The sequence below is a fragment of the Eulemur rufifrons genome, chromosome 22, assembly GCF_041146395.1.
Source record: "Eulemur rufifrons isolate Redbay chromosome 22, OSU_ERuf_1, whole genome shotgun sequence".
Taxonomy (NCBI): Eukaryota; Metazoa; Chordata; class Mammalia; order Primates; family Lemuridae; genus Eulemur; species Eulemur rufifrons.
Window position 1 is genome coordinate 2,054,127 of NC_091004.1, and position 15,341 is coordinate 2,069,467.

The 15,341-nt window shown below is 52.1% G+C and overlaps 1 protein-coding gene across 1 annotated transcript; it reads right to left on the reverse strand.

Annotated features, from left to right (window-relative positions):
- Positions 1–6,815: 6,815 nt before the first annotated feature.
- Positions 6,816–15,292, reverse strand: LSM3 (LSM3 homolog, U6 small nuclear RNA and mRNA degradation associated). The gene is made up of 4 exons (XM_069497716.1): positions 15,233–15,292; positions 13,938–14,048; positions 11,580–11,675; positions 6,816–7,122 (listed from the first exon to the last, which is right to left on the reverse strand). The coding sequence occupies exons 1-4, from the start codon at positions 15,251–15,253 to the stop codon at positions 7,042–7,044; spliced, it is 309 nt and encodes a 102-aa protein (XP_069353817.1). The 5' UTR covers positions 15,254–15,292; the 3' UTR covers positions 6,816–7,041.
- Positions 15,293–15,341: the final 49 nt, after the last annotated feature.

A 15,341-nucleotide genomic window follows, 5' to 3' on the forward strand; every position in this document is an offset into this window, starting at 1 on the left:
GGCCCAGATGTTTCTCAAATGCTTTCTGCGCTTCACGAAAGCACAAGAAAAAGACACACCGGGGGTGTAAACAAGCTCAAACATAAGCTGATTAAATTACGTGCATTACTTAAATATTGAACGACTTTCAGAAATGCCAACGGGCAGAGATGGTTCTTCCTCCTTCAAGGATGAGTCTCTGGGGCCAAGATGGAATTAAAGCTTCGGAGAAAAAGATCATATTCATCAGGTATGCAAAAGACAAACACCGCCAAGCACTGAATTCTCTCCAGTGTGGTTCATTTTTTACTTTTTCTTCAGGAAAAGTTCCCGTGGGTATTTCATAGCCCTGTGCAAAACTGTGTCACACCGTTAGGAATGATAAAGAATTCAAGCCAAGCATGAAAAAGAAAGAAAGAAAGGAAGAAAGAAAACGATGCCCCAAAAGTAGGAACTTGGGGAATGGATAAAGTTGGGGGTAATCGCTTTAACAAAATTGCTCTTTCTGGGAGGCCTCGTACCCGGGTTTCTCTAGGAAACGGTATCTTTCTGGAACTTGAAAAGCGTGCTGTGCTTGACACGCAGCGTCGCAGAAACCCGACTAGCCCGGAGAAGGGAGAAGGGCCCAAGTCCCTTCCAACAGTGTGACGGTACCTGGGAGATTTCGTTGTCTGCCCCACCCCCACCTCCGCCTGGAGGGCGCTGCGCACTCCCAGTGTGCTTGGCTTGGACGGGATTCCTGAGGACGCGGTTCATGTTCTATTTTCATTCTGGCAGTTGGTGACCTTGCTTCTAGGAAAGACGGTGGAAAAAAAAAAAAAATAAAACCTGCCCCGTTGGTGAGATTCTGTTGTTCTGGGCTCCTGAGGACAGCAAGGCGGCCTGGGCCCATGGAGCAGAGGCAGGTGTGGTCCTTGGGCCATTTTTAGCGACACTCTCAGGCCCTGCGATTGGGACAAAGGGACTCTGCAACCCGCTCTGTCAACCGGCCACGCAGGGTTATCTGAGCTCCCGGTTCTTCCCGGGGAGGAGCTGACGGCGATGTCATCGCCTCGTGATATAGTTGGGTGACCTTGCTCGCTGAGCTGGTTCCACTCTTTCCTCTCCTTCTACCCTCAAGCTGAACCTCGAAAAACACGGCTGAGAGGCCGGGCGCGGTGGCTCACGCCTGTCACCCCGGCACTCTGGGAGGCCGAGGCGGGGAGGATCGCTCGAGGTCAGGAGTTCGAGACCAGCCTGAGCAAGAGCGAGACCCCGTCTCCACTAAAAATAGAAAGAAATTAGCCGGACAACTAAAAATATAGATAGAAAAAATGAGCCGGGCGTGGTGGCGCCTGCCTGTAGTCCCAGCTACTCCCACAGTCCCAGCTACTCCCACAGTCCCAGCTACTCCCGCAGTCCCAGCTACTCCTCTAGTCCCAGCTACTCCCCCAGTCCCAGCTACTCCCCCAGTCCCAGCTACTCCTCCAGTCCCAGCTACTCCCACAGTCCCAGCTACTCCTCCAGTCCCAGCTACTCCCGCAGTCCCAGCTACTCCTCTAGTCCCAGCTACTCCCACAGTCCCAGCTACTCCCCCAGTCCCAGCTACTCCTCCAGTCCCAGCTACTCCCGCAGTCCCAGCTACTCCTCCAGTCCCAGCTACTCCCGCAGTCCCAGCTACTCCTCTAGTCCCAGCTACTCCCGCAGTCCCAGCTACTCCTACAGTCCCAGCTACTCCCACAGTCCCAGCTACTCCTCTAGTCCCAGCTACTCCCGCAGTCCCAGCTACTCCTCCAGTCCCAGATACTCCCACAGTCCCAGCTACTCCTACAGTCCCAGCTACTCCTCTAGTCCCAGCTACTCCCACAGTCCCAGCTACAACTCTAGTCCAAGCTACTCCTACAGTCCCAGCTACTCAGGAGGCCGAGGCAGGAGAATCGCTTGAAGCCAGGAGTCTGAGGCCAGCCTGGACAACATAGCAAGACCCCATCTCTACAAAAAAGAAAAAAAAAAAAAAACGAGCCAGGCGTGGTGGTGCATGCATGTAGTCCCAGCTACTCGGGAGGCCGAGGCAGGAGGATCGCTGGAGCCCAGGAGTCTGAGGTTGCTGTGAGTGAGGCTGACGCCACGGCACTCTAGCCCGGGCGACAGAGCGAGACTCTGTCTCAAAAAAAAAAAAACAAAAAAGAAAAACACTGCTGGGAACCAAGGAGGGGTACGGCAGGAAGATCAGCCCTTTGGCCCCGTCGTCTGATTTCCAAACCCTGACCCTGACCGGCTTGGCTTCTATGCGACCCGGTTTCTACCAGTACTCAGCCTGCAGAAGTGACAAAGGAGAAACAACACCAGAAAAGATCAGGGAGAGATTTTCAAAAATGTAGTAGACCCAGCAAAGGCAGAAACTACGAACTGGTCATAAAAAAAAAAAACAGCTCTGATCGTTGCTAGACAGACAGAGAAATATTGACCCCAAACCTGCGTTCTTGACCCCAAACCTGCGTTCTTGACCCCAAACCTGCGTTCTTGACCCCAAACCTGCGTTCTTGACCGATCACGCCCACGCGTTGGCTTTCAGATAACTGTAAGCGAGAGTTTTCCAAGAACTCCAGACCTGGGCTCTTTTAACCAACAGTGGGGGCTTCTAGGCCTTTCTCTGGAGCACACGTTGCTCGGATTCCAAGGACGCCCCGGCCGTGGGCAGGAGGAAGGATCGGCTCGGCGGGGGGGTGGCGCGATCCGCCCCGGGACCTCGACCAAAGCTCGGTCCAGCCCCCCACCTCGCGGTCACACGCACACGGGACGCAGCGTGTGGACAAAAACCCGCCTGGCCCGGCACGTGGGTTTTGCTGGGGACAGTCTCGCCGTCTTGGATCTCAGTCCAGCAGGACGAGGGTGTCCCCGAGAACGGCATCCCCCTGGGCCCTAAGCAACGTGCTTGGCAGGGCTGGGGTTCCCTGCGCTGTTTGCATTGAAGTAAGCAAATGACAGGGAGCTTGTGGGGACGACCTCGGGGCACGGTGACAGCCATCGAGCTGCCGTGGAAAAGCGAAGGGCACAGCGCCACCTGGTGCCGACGGCTGGGACGCCCAGGTCGGGTGCTCGCACGGCCTGGGTGACACCTGGACATGTCCCCCTTGCGTGTCCCGGGTCCCTCTCAGCTCACGCGTTCCTCCAGCCCCCTCGGCCTCCTCGCCGGGCCTCGACCTACCAGGGGGGAAGCCAAAGCCGTCCTCACCTCCTGCTGTTCAGATGTTTGCTGGAATGTTCTGTTCCCTGAGTCCCCCGACCCCCTTGGGTGCTTCCCAGCCCGATCCCTTGGTCTTACTGACAACAAAGCCTTCCCCACCGTGCACCCCTGAAAATCGGCTTTAATGGGGTGAATTCGGTGATTTCAAGCTCACGACTGAACGAGAGGAAGGAAGGAACTTGGCCATCTGCCCTGGCCTCTGTGTCGTCCCGCTCTGGCGCTGGGGACGAGACGGGGACACCCCGGCACGGCCCTGGGCTGCTCACAGAGACCCCTGCCAGCCCTTACCACTGACCTCGGGCACGAGCCATTTACCCAGCAGGTGCAGGCGCAGCTGGGATTCGAACCCAGGTCCCTGACGCCATTGCCCCTTCTAGATCCTTCTGCAGGCACAGCTGGGATTAGAACCCAGGTCCCCGACGCCATTGCCCTTCTAGATCCTTCTGCAGGCGCAGCTGGGATTAGAACCCAGCTCTCTGACGCCATTGCCCCTTCTAGATCCTTCTGCAGGCACAGCTGGGATTAGAACCCAGGTCCCCGACGCCATTGCCCCTTCTAGATCCTTCTGCAGGCGCAGCTGGGATTAGAACCCAGCTCTCTGACGCCATTGCCCTTCTAGATCCTTCCGCAGGCGCAGCTGGGATTAGAACCCAGGTCCCTGACGCCATTGCCCCTTCTAGATCCTTCCGCAGACGCAGCTGGGATTAGAACCCAGGTCCCTGACGCCATTGCCCCTTCTAGATCCTTCCGCAGGCGCAGCTGGGATTCGAACCCAGGTCTCTGACACCATTGCCCCTTCTAGATCCTTCCGCAGGCGCAGCTGGGATTAGAACCCAGGTCCCTGACGCCATTGCCCCTTCTAGATCCTTCCGCAGGCGCAGCTGGGATTAGAACCCAGGTCCCTGACGCCATTGCCCTTCTAGATCCTTCTGCAGGCACAGCTGGGATTAGAACCCAGGTCTCTGACGCCATTGCCCTGCTAAAGCGTGGTTGGTTTTCCCGCTCGCCAAGGACAACTCGAGTTCTAGTGACACCCACAACTGTGCCGGTGGGTGACATGAGCCCCAAGAAAACACCCCCCCCCGGGAGTCACCAGCGTCAGGAACTGCAGTGAGGCCATGGCACCTCCACACCCAGGAAGCTTCTAGAAGCCGCCAAAGGAGATGAGAATCTACATGCTCCGGTTTATTAACACGGAGCAAGGGATCTAAAAGGAATTTAAAGCACGTGGCGTCGCCTTCCCCGTTAATTGGCGTTAGTTTTCGACGTCGCTGGAGATGGAGTCGGGGGCCCGCCGGTGGCTCCCACTGGCAGTCTCAGGGGAAGGCAGCGGGGGCGGACGGGTCGGGGGAGGAAGGGTGACCACGCTGGGGACAGGGTCCCCTTGTGGGAAGGATACCACACGCGTTGTCTGCAAAGCAACATGCAAAGCTCGCCTTCCTTGAAACTCCCGTTTGAGGTTTCCACCTACAGTGACGACCACAAAGAAATGTCACTGCTCTTTGTCATTCAAGACACCGAGCCCCCAGCCTGACCCTCCCCCCGTGCTGGTAACCGTGTCAGGTTTTAAGGGGCCTGGGTTCTAGAAACACAGTGTTTACACGAGTCCCCACGGCCAACGGTCCCAGCGCCATCTAGCAGCTCCGGGAGAAAGAAGACACGACCTAGAGAACAAAGAGTCCGGGAAGGAACTTTGTGGACATCAGACACCACCAAAAACCAACAGCTGGAGAGAGTCGCAGAGTGTGGCGGAGCCAGAGGGCTGGGTGGCCTGTCACGTCACGGCCGGGCTGGACACCGAGAGTCACTTTACCGCCCAGAGCCGGCAGCCACACGCGGGCAGGGGTCAGACAGGCTCGACCCTGCTGCCACGCACAAGCGGTGGCCGTGTGACCACGGGCGACTTCAGCTCTTTGAGGTCTGCTTGCTATGGCAAGTCCCACTTTTTTGCAACAGGGGACTGGTGACCAGGTCACCTCCTACGACCGCTGAACCCCAAGGACAAAACGTGGCGAAGGGAAGGTGTCTCTCTGCCTACTTGCGTAAGATAAAACCTTCCTGGGCTCGCCCACGCTTGTTTTCCTCTTCTCCGCCAACCTGCAGGGACGTGTGCCAGGAAGCAAGACGAGCAAATCTCTTTAACACGAAGTCTGCCCTGTACGTGGCTTCAAAAATGTGCGTGTTAGCATTTCACGCTTCGTAACGGATCAACACACACACACCTCGGCGTATTTACAGACAAGCCGCCCGCAGACTGGATTTTCTACATTTCAAAAGGCAACGACCTACTTACTGGTTTTTTTTTTTTTTTTGAGACAGAGTCTGGCTCTGTCACCCGGGCTAGAGTGAGTGCCGTGGCATCAGCCTCGCTCACAGCAGCCTCAGACTCCTGGGCTCAAGCGATCCTCCTGCCTCAGCCTCTCGAGTCGCTGGGACGACAGGCATGCGCCACCACGCCCGGCTCGTTTTTCTTTTTTTCCTTTTTTATAGAGATGGGGTCTTGCTATGCTGTCCAGGCTGGCCTCAAACTCCAGGGCTCAAGCCATCCTCCTGCCTCAGCCTCCCGAGTAGCTGGGACTATAGGAGTAGCTGGGGCTGTAGGAGTAGCTGGGACTGTAGGAGTAGCTGGGACTGTAGGAGTAGCTGGGACTAGAGGAGTAGCTGGGACTACAGGCATGCGCCACCACGCCCGGCTAATTTTTTCTGTACATATATTTTAGTTGGCCAGATAATTTCTTTCTATTTTTAGTAAAAACGGGGGTCTCGCTCTTGCTGAGGCTGGTCTCGAACTCCTGCCCTCGTGCGATCCTCCCTCCTCGGCCTCCCAGAGTGCTGGGATGACAGGCGTGAGCCCCCCGCACCCGGCCCAAGCCCTGTCGTGATGAAGTTTTAGAGACTGGGTTCACAATACGCACAGACTTTCCCCCTTTACGTGTGGAGCTTTCAGTGCTGGCTGAGTTAGAAATAAAAACAGCTTTGCTTCTGGCCACCGCCTGCTTTAGTGCGCCGCTGAGAGGCGTTGTTTTATGACGCTGCGTCGCTGATGACCTACGATCCAGGAACGGAAAAACGCTTTGTCATAAAATGAACACAGCACTGGCAGACAGCACCGAGGGGAGCCACGCAGGTGTGGAACCACTGAAGCCTGAGCTTACCAAGAGATCAGGCCAGAGACAAGAGGGCCCGGGCGATGTTGATGTTTATAGTGACACATGGCCCGACCCTCGTCCTGGAAAGCCACTATTCCACCAGCACTGTCCTTACCACCCTGCAACTGGTGCTTTGAACAACTCCCTGCCGGAAACCGTGCGGGCAGGAAGCACAACGGTAACACTCCAGTTCTAACTCTTAACCGGGGCCTCCCACACCGTATTAACAGAAGCGTTGTCAACCGGCACTAAGTGGACAAAACACATCCGCTGCCTTTATAGAATTCACAAGACAGGAGACTGCATCAAAAACCTCAAATTGAAAGGGGGAAAAAAAAAAACCAAAAATCAAAAAACAAACAAACAAACAAAAAAAAAACCACAAAAACAAAAACAAACAAACAACACCAGAAACTTGCACACAAGAATAACAGAGCAGACCGACTTCTGAAAAAGAGCTCATGCACCTTGGTGAGCGCCTTTTATTGGAAGTGCGGGAGAAAAAGACAAATGACAATTTGCTCAAGAAGCTGGGACTTATCTATCTACACGTGAGCTCGTTTCGGCGCTGGAAGAATCCTCGGGGCGTCTCCTAATATCGAAATGTAGGCAGGTTTCTCTTGGGAGCGCCTTGTACGCGTAAAGAGGCCTTCGTACAGAGATCTCCTTCGTGGGGAAGCCTTCATTTCAGCCGACTCTCAGCGGAGGGGCCACCAGGACGACCCCATCTCCCCGGACGAACAGCATTGGGATGTTCCGTTTCGTCGACTGGAAGAGCAGAAAACAGAACACATTTAGACCAAAAAAAAAAAAGAAAAAAAAAAAAAAAAATCCAAACCAAAAAAAAAAAAAAAAAACCCAAACAAAAAAAAAAACCCAACCAAACAAAAAAAAAACGTGCACTGTTATTTTTTTCATGAGAGACACATTAAAGAGACGGATTCATCGTGACACGCAAAAGGGGAATTAAACAACCGAACCACTCACCTTTGTGGCACAAGGCACCAACAACGTGTTCACTGTCTGCTTTGCCTGGGTGTCTACTGCTGTGGCGGCGGCTGGTGCCACCCACCACGACTCACTGGCGTCCTCTTCCCGGGCGTACAGAGACCCTGCGTGTTCCGCGCTCCCCTTGCTGGTCACCAGCCACGCCAGCAGCTTGAGTTTCAGCCGGCGGGAAGCGCCCACGCGGGGCAGGACCACATCCAGGCTGCCCCACCCTGTGCTCGTCCCCCGCCACCGGGTGAACTCGGAGAACTCGGGGCACGGCGGAGCCACCAGGAGAGGCACCAGGAGAGGCAGCTTCCTGACTCAGCACTTGGAAGACGGCGGTGCTGACCTATGACCCGACCAGGGCTGTCACGGGAGCAAGAGATCCCCTTCCACTGTGCTGAGCCACCGCGTGTCACTTCCACGCTGGCACATACGGGGACGGATGCCCGGGGGCCTTGGGCAGTGAGGAGACACACGGAACGTCTGCGGTCCTAACATCACGCCCTGGCAAAGGGTCGGATAAAACGCGGAGTGCCGTCCGCGAGCCGCCCAAGCCTGCGGGCTCTGCGGGAAGAGGCTGGCACAGGCCACACGGGGCCACGTGTCGCGGTCCCCCCCGTGAATGCATCCAGGGCAGCACGAGGCGAGGACCGGCCCGTTTTCAAGCAGAGGTTAAAACCGGAGTCACGGGGTTAGGGAAGCCCGCGTCTTGCAGACCCCAGACCGTGGCAGGTGAGGATGGAAAACAGCTTTGAGGACCCAGAGCCCAGTGAAACTGCGCCGGTAAACGAGCTCAGGCCTCAGGCAAAGACCAGATTAAGGGCGTTGTCTCTGCACCCAAATTTACGGGTGAATTCCAGGGAGCAGAACGGAGGTGAGAAACAAAAGAAAATAAACGAGCCCTATAAACTATGCCTCGGAAACAACCCTGAGGTCACTGGCCCGGGGAATTATTTGGGTGTGGACAGATCAGAAACCTATAAACTTCTAAGTCCTTAAAGAAATCACAAGAGAGAAACCACAAGCCTGGCCCCCAAAAGCATTTGACTATTCGAGTCTTCCAGCATAAGAAAAAATTTGGGGCCGGGCGCGGTGGCTGACGCCTGTCATCCTAGCACTCTGGGAGGCCTAGGCAGGACGATCGCTCGAGGGCAGGAGTTCGAGACCAGCCTGAGCAAGAGCAAGACCCCGGCTCTGCTAAAAATAGAAAAAAATTAGTTGGACAGCTAAAAATCTATATAGAAAACATGAGCTAGGCATGGTGGCGCATGCCTGTAGTCCCAGCTACTCGGGAGGCCGAGGCAGGAGGATCGCTTGAGCCCCGGAGTTTGAGGCCAGCCTGGACAACATAGCAAGACCCCATCTCTACAAAAAAGCAAAAAAGAAAAATGAGCCGGGCGTGGTGGCACATGCCTGTAGTCCCAGCTCCTCGGGAAGCTGAGGCAGGAGGATCGCTTGAGCCCAGGAGGTTGAGGCTGCTATGAGCGAGGCTGACGCCACGGCACTCTAGCCCAGGCGACAGAGCCAGACTCTGTCTCAAAATAAATAAATAAATAAAAATAATAATAAAAAACAAAGCGTGTGTGTACATGACAGGTGACCAGGCTTAGATCTGCAGTCCTTGGTAATGAAACCGAATCTTTTCTGCCTGAAAGTCTGGTTCGCCCTGGGACGGAACCTGAAGTTCACGCGTGCAAACGTTCACGGAATGTCCGTCAGGTGAGTGTCAGGTACGGCGACACGCATTAGACAGACAGAAAACAGGAACGCTGTCCTCCTGGAATCCCCATTCTGGCAGTGAAAATTATGAGTTGATTCCACAGGTATACATCCACCTAAGAAAAACCGTTACTGACAGCAAGACCATCTGTATGAGCAAAAGACTAGAAACGGCGACCTGTCCCGTCGATACGCAAATAGTTAAACAGACCACGGTACAGCTACACAATTAAAACGGAGGCGATTTAGAGAGAGAAAAGACATACGGCAGGTGTCAAATATTACACCGTGATACAGAACATGGATCGTAAAAAGAGAACGCGTTCTGCGTGAGCTGGCCCAGAGCTGTTCCGCGCAGAAAGTGCCGCCAGCCCCAAATGACACGTTCGATGACAATTAAACGAAACGGACTATCCGGTTCCTTAGTCCCACCGGCCTCCGTGTCAAGCGCTAAGAAGCCACGCGGCTCCTGGCTGCTGGCTCGGCAGCACAGACAGAGAACGTCGTCATTGCTGCAGACGGTTCTGGTGTTTCGGGGCTGACCTAGAGAAAGATCTAGAAGGCCGACAGGCCAAGGTCTGTAACGGGAGGGAGGGCTGCTGCAGGCAGGGCGGGAGGTGACAGGCGCAGTCACGACGGGCACAACGTCCCCAAGGGACACTGTCCGGGGAGTGGAACCATGAGGCGTTTTTCTATATATATATTTTTAGCTGTCCAGCTAATTTCTATTTTTAGTAGAAACGAGGTCTCGCTCTTGCTCAGGCTGGTCTCGAACTCCCGACCTCGAGCGATCCTCCCGTCTCGGCCTCCCCGAGTGCCGGGATGACAGGCGTGAGTCACCGCCGCGCCCGGCCTGGTCTGGGTTCTTATCTTCGACGGAAATGACACGGGCGCGCAGGGCAGCGAGAGGCAGACGTCACCGTCTCTCCTCTCTGTGTCCACGGTTAATGTCCATTCACAGGCTGTGACATCCGTCTGTTAACACCACCCTAACGGGGCGAGCTCGCTTGGCCCTACAAGGAAACAAACCCTCCAGACAGAAAACGGCACGAGGCTTCCGCTTTCCGGAGAAGACCGCCGTTGTCTCTTTCGAGATGAACTAAGAGAAAAGTATTTTCGATCGTCCAAAGATCCCACTGAAAATATTCTACCCGATAAATCACAGCAACGTAAAACGCCTCATTAACTGACCACACTCCGCTCACTCTCCTGGTAGCTGCGACTCTAAGTGCCGCAGAGGCCGCTGAGCCCGCGACACACAGTGTGACCCGTGTCTGGCGGAACCAAATCACACGCAGGTAAAACAGCCCCCCTAAGGGCAAGGCAGACCAATGAATATTCATGTCACAATATGAATAATTCATAAGTAAATATCATGATGGGCGTGGTCTCAGACTCCATACTGCAGTGAAAACTTTAGCGGACTCTCGCTGATCGAGTTTGGGTGTCGTCACAAAGGTATATCCACAGAAAAATACTCCTCCTTTCTCCAACTACCTATCTGCGGGCGGCCAGATTTTCTTCCGCGACAACGGAAAAACAGACGTGAGAATCTGGCTGTCGTCGGTTAAACCGGGCATTCAAGAGATCTGTAAAAATGCAAAACGAAGACACTCCCCGCCAAATACTTTGTTTTAGAAAATATAGCGATCGCACACAAAAACGGCACTCACGATGATACGTGATAGATTTAGTATTTATTAAGGAATAGTTTAGAATGTCTCGGTTTTAAGTTTCTGATACGCTAAGCATTGGTGGATCAAATCCGCATAACATGAAAACTCGTTGTCCACCATTGCTGTCACACACTAGCACTCATGGGCACTTTGCAGTGTCATTTGTCATGGAGCCTGGCACCTAAGTGAGGTAAGTGGTCGTATACCTGCTTACCAAGAAAGTCTACCAGCCGGGCGCGGTGGCTCCTGCCTGTAGTCCCAGCTCCTCGGGAGGCCGAGGCGGGAGGATCGCTCGAGGTCAGGAGTTCGAGACCAGCCTGAGCAAGAGCGAGACCCCGTCTCTACTAAAAATAGAAAGAAATTAGCTGGACAGCTAAAAATATATACAGAAAAAATGAGCCGAACGTGGTGGCCCATGCCTGTAGTCCCAGCTACTCGGGAGGCTGAGGCAGGAGGATCGCTTGAGCCCAGGAGTCTGAGGTTGCTGTGAGCGAGGCTGACGCCATGGCACTCTAGCCCGGGCAACAGAGCGAGACTCTGTCTCAAAAGAAAAAAAGAAAGAAAGAAAGAAAGAAAAAAAAAAAAAGAAAAGAAAGGGAAAAAAAAAAACCACACAAAAAAAAAAAACGGTCCGCAAAATTAATTCCTTCACCCAAGGTAGCCCAGGTAGGGAGTAGTCAAGCCAGTCCTGGAAACCAGGTCTGTCCGACCCCGAAGCCCGTGCATTTAATGGCTCTACGCTACCAAGTCGGTGAGTAGGTGTCAAAACGTTCCACAAACACACGTTAAACTGTGGGATGTACACAACAGTTGACATTCTAGAATTCTGGGACTTACTTTATATATCTCCTCGTATGTTTCCTCGTCAATTTCGATGGTAGTCACGGTTTCTTCCACATCTCCCAGGATCATGTTTAAATGCTGATCGTAAGCCTGGAGTGGGAAGGCGAGAGGCCCAGAAATTTAATAATCAAAGTAAAAAACAACGAACAGGGGTTGTAAGATACACATGGTCTCAATTACAAGTAACACGCTTGATCCTTATACCGCAAACTTTTACGTGTAAATAAAAAATAAACCTGCTGTGCTAACATACTGTTTCGTCCCAAACCATTTAATAACTTAGTTGACCTGATAAGATATAAAACTGTGTGTGCGTAAATTAAAGGAATTGACCCCAAATCCCCTGAAATTATTTTGTAAGTATCCACCCTGCTTGTTATCATTTATAACATTTAATTATGAAAAATGTCAAATTCATCACTTATCAGTAGACCTCCTTCGATTCCACCTGTAACAGTGATACAGCAGAAAGAGATAAAATCCTTTGTCGAGCTACTAAGATGACGGTGTTGCCGTCTTCCGGGAGACTGAATACCACGAAGGTAAAGTAGAGCAGCAACCTGGAGCTTTATATCCCATCGGCACCCGTGGGCTCAGTCGAGAAATGCCACAACGAAGACATTCGATCCAAGCTCCGAAGTTGACGTTCTACTAAAAGGGGAACTTCCTGGGGGCTTGTTCAGAACTCGCTCCTGTTTGCTCCTCACCAAGCGCTGAACGGTTGGCCTGCTCACGTCAAGACAAGAGTGGCCTCCCGGCCACATCCGGGGGACGGCCAGGCAGGGCGCGCTACCGAGAACAAAGAGGACTAAGTGACGGGCAGGAAACAGAAAGCCGGGGACATTCGGGAGAGAGGGCGGTCGGGTCTCCGCAGGGAGCTGAGGAAGCCCCCAAGAGTTAACACGTCTGTCCTGGGCTGACTGTCCACGTGCCACGGAGTTAAGCAATGAAACGCAATTCGATTTCTCTTCCCTAAATGGCTGCTATTCCATCCCTGGAGCTCCTCTTCCCCAAAGGCTAGCTGTAGATGAGGCCTATTGTCCCCCTGGGTCCCCATTTCCTTCCCAAGCCCAGAGGGTCCTCATCTTTCGGTTTTACGGACGGCGGCCCCACTGTACTTAAGAGCAAGGCTGAGACCAGACTGCCTGGACTCATGTCCTGGCCACCTGGCCCTGAGCAAGTGACTCCCTCTTTCTGCGCTCGAGCTTAATTCAGTTGCAAAGCACGGACAATTTTTCATAGTGCCAAGCGAGGTCAGGAGTTCGAGACCAGCCTGAGCAAGAGCGAGACCCCGTCTCTACTAAAAATAGAAATTATCCGGCTAACTAAAAATATATATAGAAAAAATGAGCCGGGCGTGGTGGCGCATGCCTGTAGTCCCAGCTACTCGGGAGGCTGAGGCAGGAGGATCGCTTGAGCTCAGGAGTCTGAGGTTGCTGTGAGCGAGGCTGACGCCACGGCACTCGAGCCCGGGCGACAGAGCGAGACTTTGTCTCAAAAAAAAAAAAAAAAAAGAAAAGAAAAGAAATATTTGCAGATATGCACAAAGACATACGCATGAAATGCTTCCTACAACATTATTTATAGTAGTAAGAAAATGCAAAATAATCTATATATCACCATCATATAGGTCCCCTGTGTGATCATTAAAAAGAAGAAAGGAAATTTATGCGTTCTCATGATCAATGATTTCCAAGAAAGATTAAGTACAAAATAAAAAATGATGAGAAATATGAACGGTAACATACATTTTTTTTGTACAGATCGTATATACCGTGCAAATATGTGCATATGTACACATACGTGGAAATATACAGAAAAAATAACCCACTTTTTAATGGAGTGACCAAAAGAGGAAATGGAATGTCACCATTTCGTCTATATATTTCTGTGCTGCTTAACTTTTCCTAACAAAAATATCTATATGTCAGTAATTAAAAAAAAATTTAAGTCAGCATGGAGAATAAATAAATGTCATTTACAGGGCAACGTATGTAACCTGCAATTCTGTATCCCCCATAACAATAAGATGAAGAAAAATAAAAAAATAAAAAATAAAAAAATAAAAATGAAAAAAAAAATGTCATTTACAAATAAATACAAGGAAAAAATGACAGGAATGGAAATGTTCTGTAATAAACACATTCCTATTAACAGAAAAAAATGCGAAAACTATGAATAAAATACAGTTTATGTGGCTTATAGAAACACGGCTTTCTACGTCCCTCTCTTCTACATTTCAAAATACACTTTCACACCGGACAGTTTTTCCATTTCAACGGAGCGGGGGAAGGAAGCGATGACAAGCAAACCGTCTGATTTTTTTCAAGGTGATCTGATACATTAACTTACGTGTAATCTGCCGCGAAGCTCTCGGTCATTTCTCATTTTCACGTAAATTCGCTCATCCAGGCTGAGCCTGATAAGATCAAGGGGCTCCTCAACGGTGTTGGTGGTTTGTTGCTGATAAAAGAAAACGGACTTAGGAAGGCAGTACTAAGATAGCGTAGTGTTCAAATCGCTGCTCTGCTGTGTGACAGCGGGTAAGTTACTTAACCTCTCTGTGCCTCAGTAATGTGTAAAACGGAGGTAACGACAGCGTTTACTGACTGCTTAAATATGTATGAGGCTTAAATCATATATGTGACAGCCTGAGCAAGAAAGAGCGAGACCCCGTCTCTACTAAAAATAGAAAGAAATTAGCCGGACAACTAAAAATCTATATAGGAAAAATGAGCCGGGCATGGTGGCACATGCCTGTCGTCCCAGCTACTGGGGAGGCTGAGGCAGGAGGATTGCTTGAGCCCTGGAGTTTTAGGCCAGCCTGGACAACATAGCAAGACCCCATCTCTACAAAAAAGAAAAAAAGAAAAATGAGCCGGGCGTGGTGGCGCATGCCTGTCGTCCCAGCTACTCGGGAGGCTGAGGCAGGAGGATCGCTGGAGCCCAGGAGTCTGAGGCTGCTGTGAGCGAGGCTGACGCCACAGCACTCTAGCCCGGGCGACAAAGTGAGGCTCTGTCTCAAAAAAAAAAAAAAATAATAATAATAATAATTATAATACTACAACAATATACACGTGATAGCACTTACTAACACTTAAGCCCCCTGTCCTGCTTTTCACCCTGTAGCTTTAACTGTGCCGTTTCAAACAGGGTTCCCCTCACTGTCTAATTCACTCAATACATATCGGTCGAGTCCGTCTAAAATCCAACGCCCGGAAGAGCGAACCACACAAAAAACCCTTGCTCGCTCAGAACTGACGTTCTAGTGGGGAAAAATACACGCTCAACAAAGAAACATAGGCACATAAAGGGAAAACTCAAAAAAAAAAAGAAAAAAAAAACAAAAAAAGAAAAAAAAAACGGAAGAAGAAGAAAAAACGACGAGAGTGACGAATAAATAGTCGTCAGGCGGACTCGGAACAAGAAAAAGTCTCCGGGCGCGCGCGCGGCAGGATTCGGAGGGAGCGCGGCGCGGCCACGGAACGGACGGGACACTTTGGGCCGTGGGGACCCGGGACAAGAGCAGGCGGGACGGGAAAGGTGTCCGGGAGCCTGGAGAAACCGGCCCTGCCCCGCGGAGCCGAGCGGGGCCCCGGCTGGGTGTGAGGAAGCCGCCCCCCGCGAGCTCCTCAGAACACACTCACCTGGTCCACGTCGTCCGCCATGTTTCAAACCCTGCGCTTTTTCCCGCCTCTCGCGAGAACACGCGAACCTCTCGGGCACCGGAAGCGTGAGGACGCAACGCACCGGAAG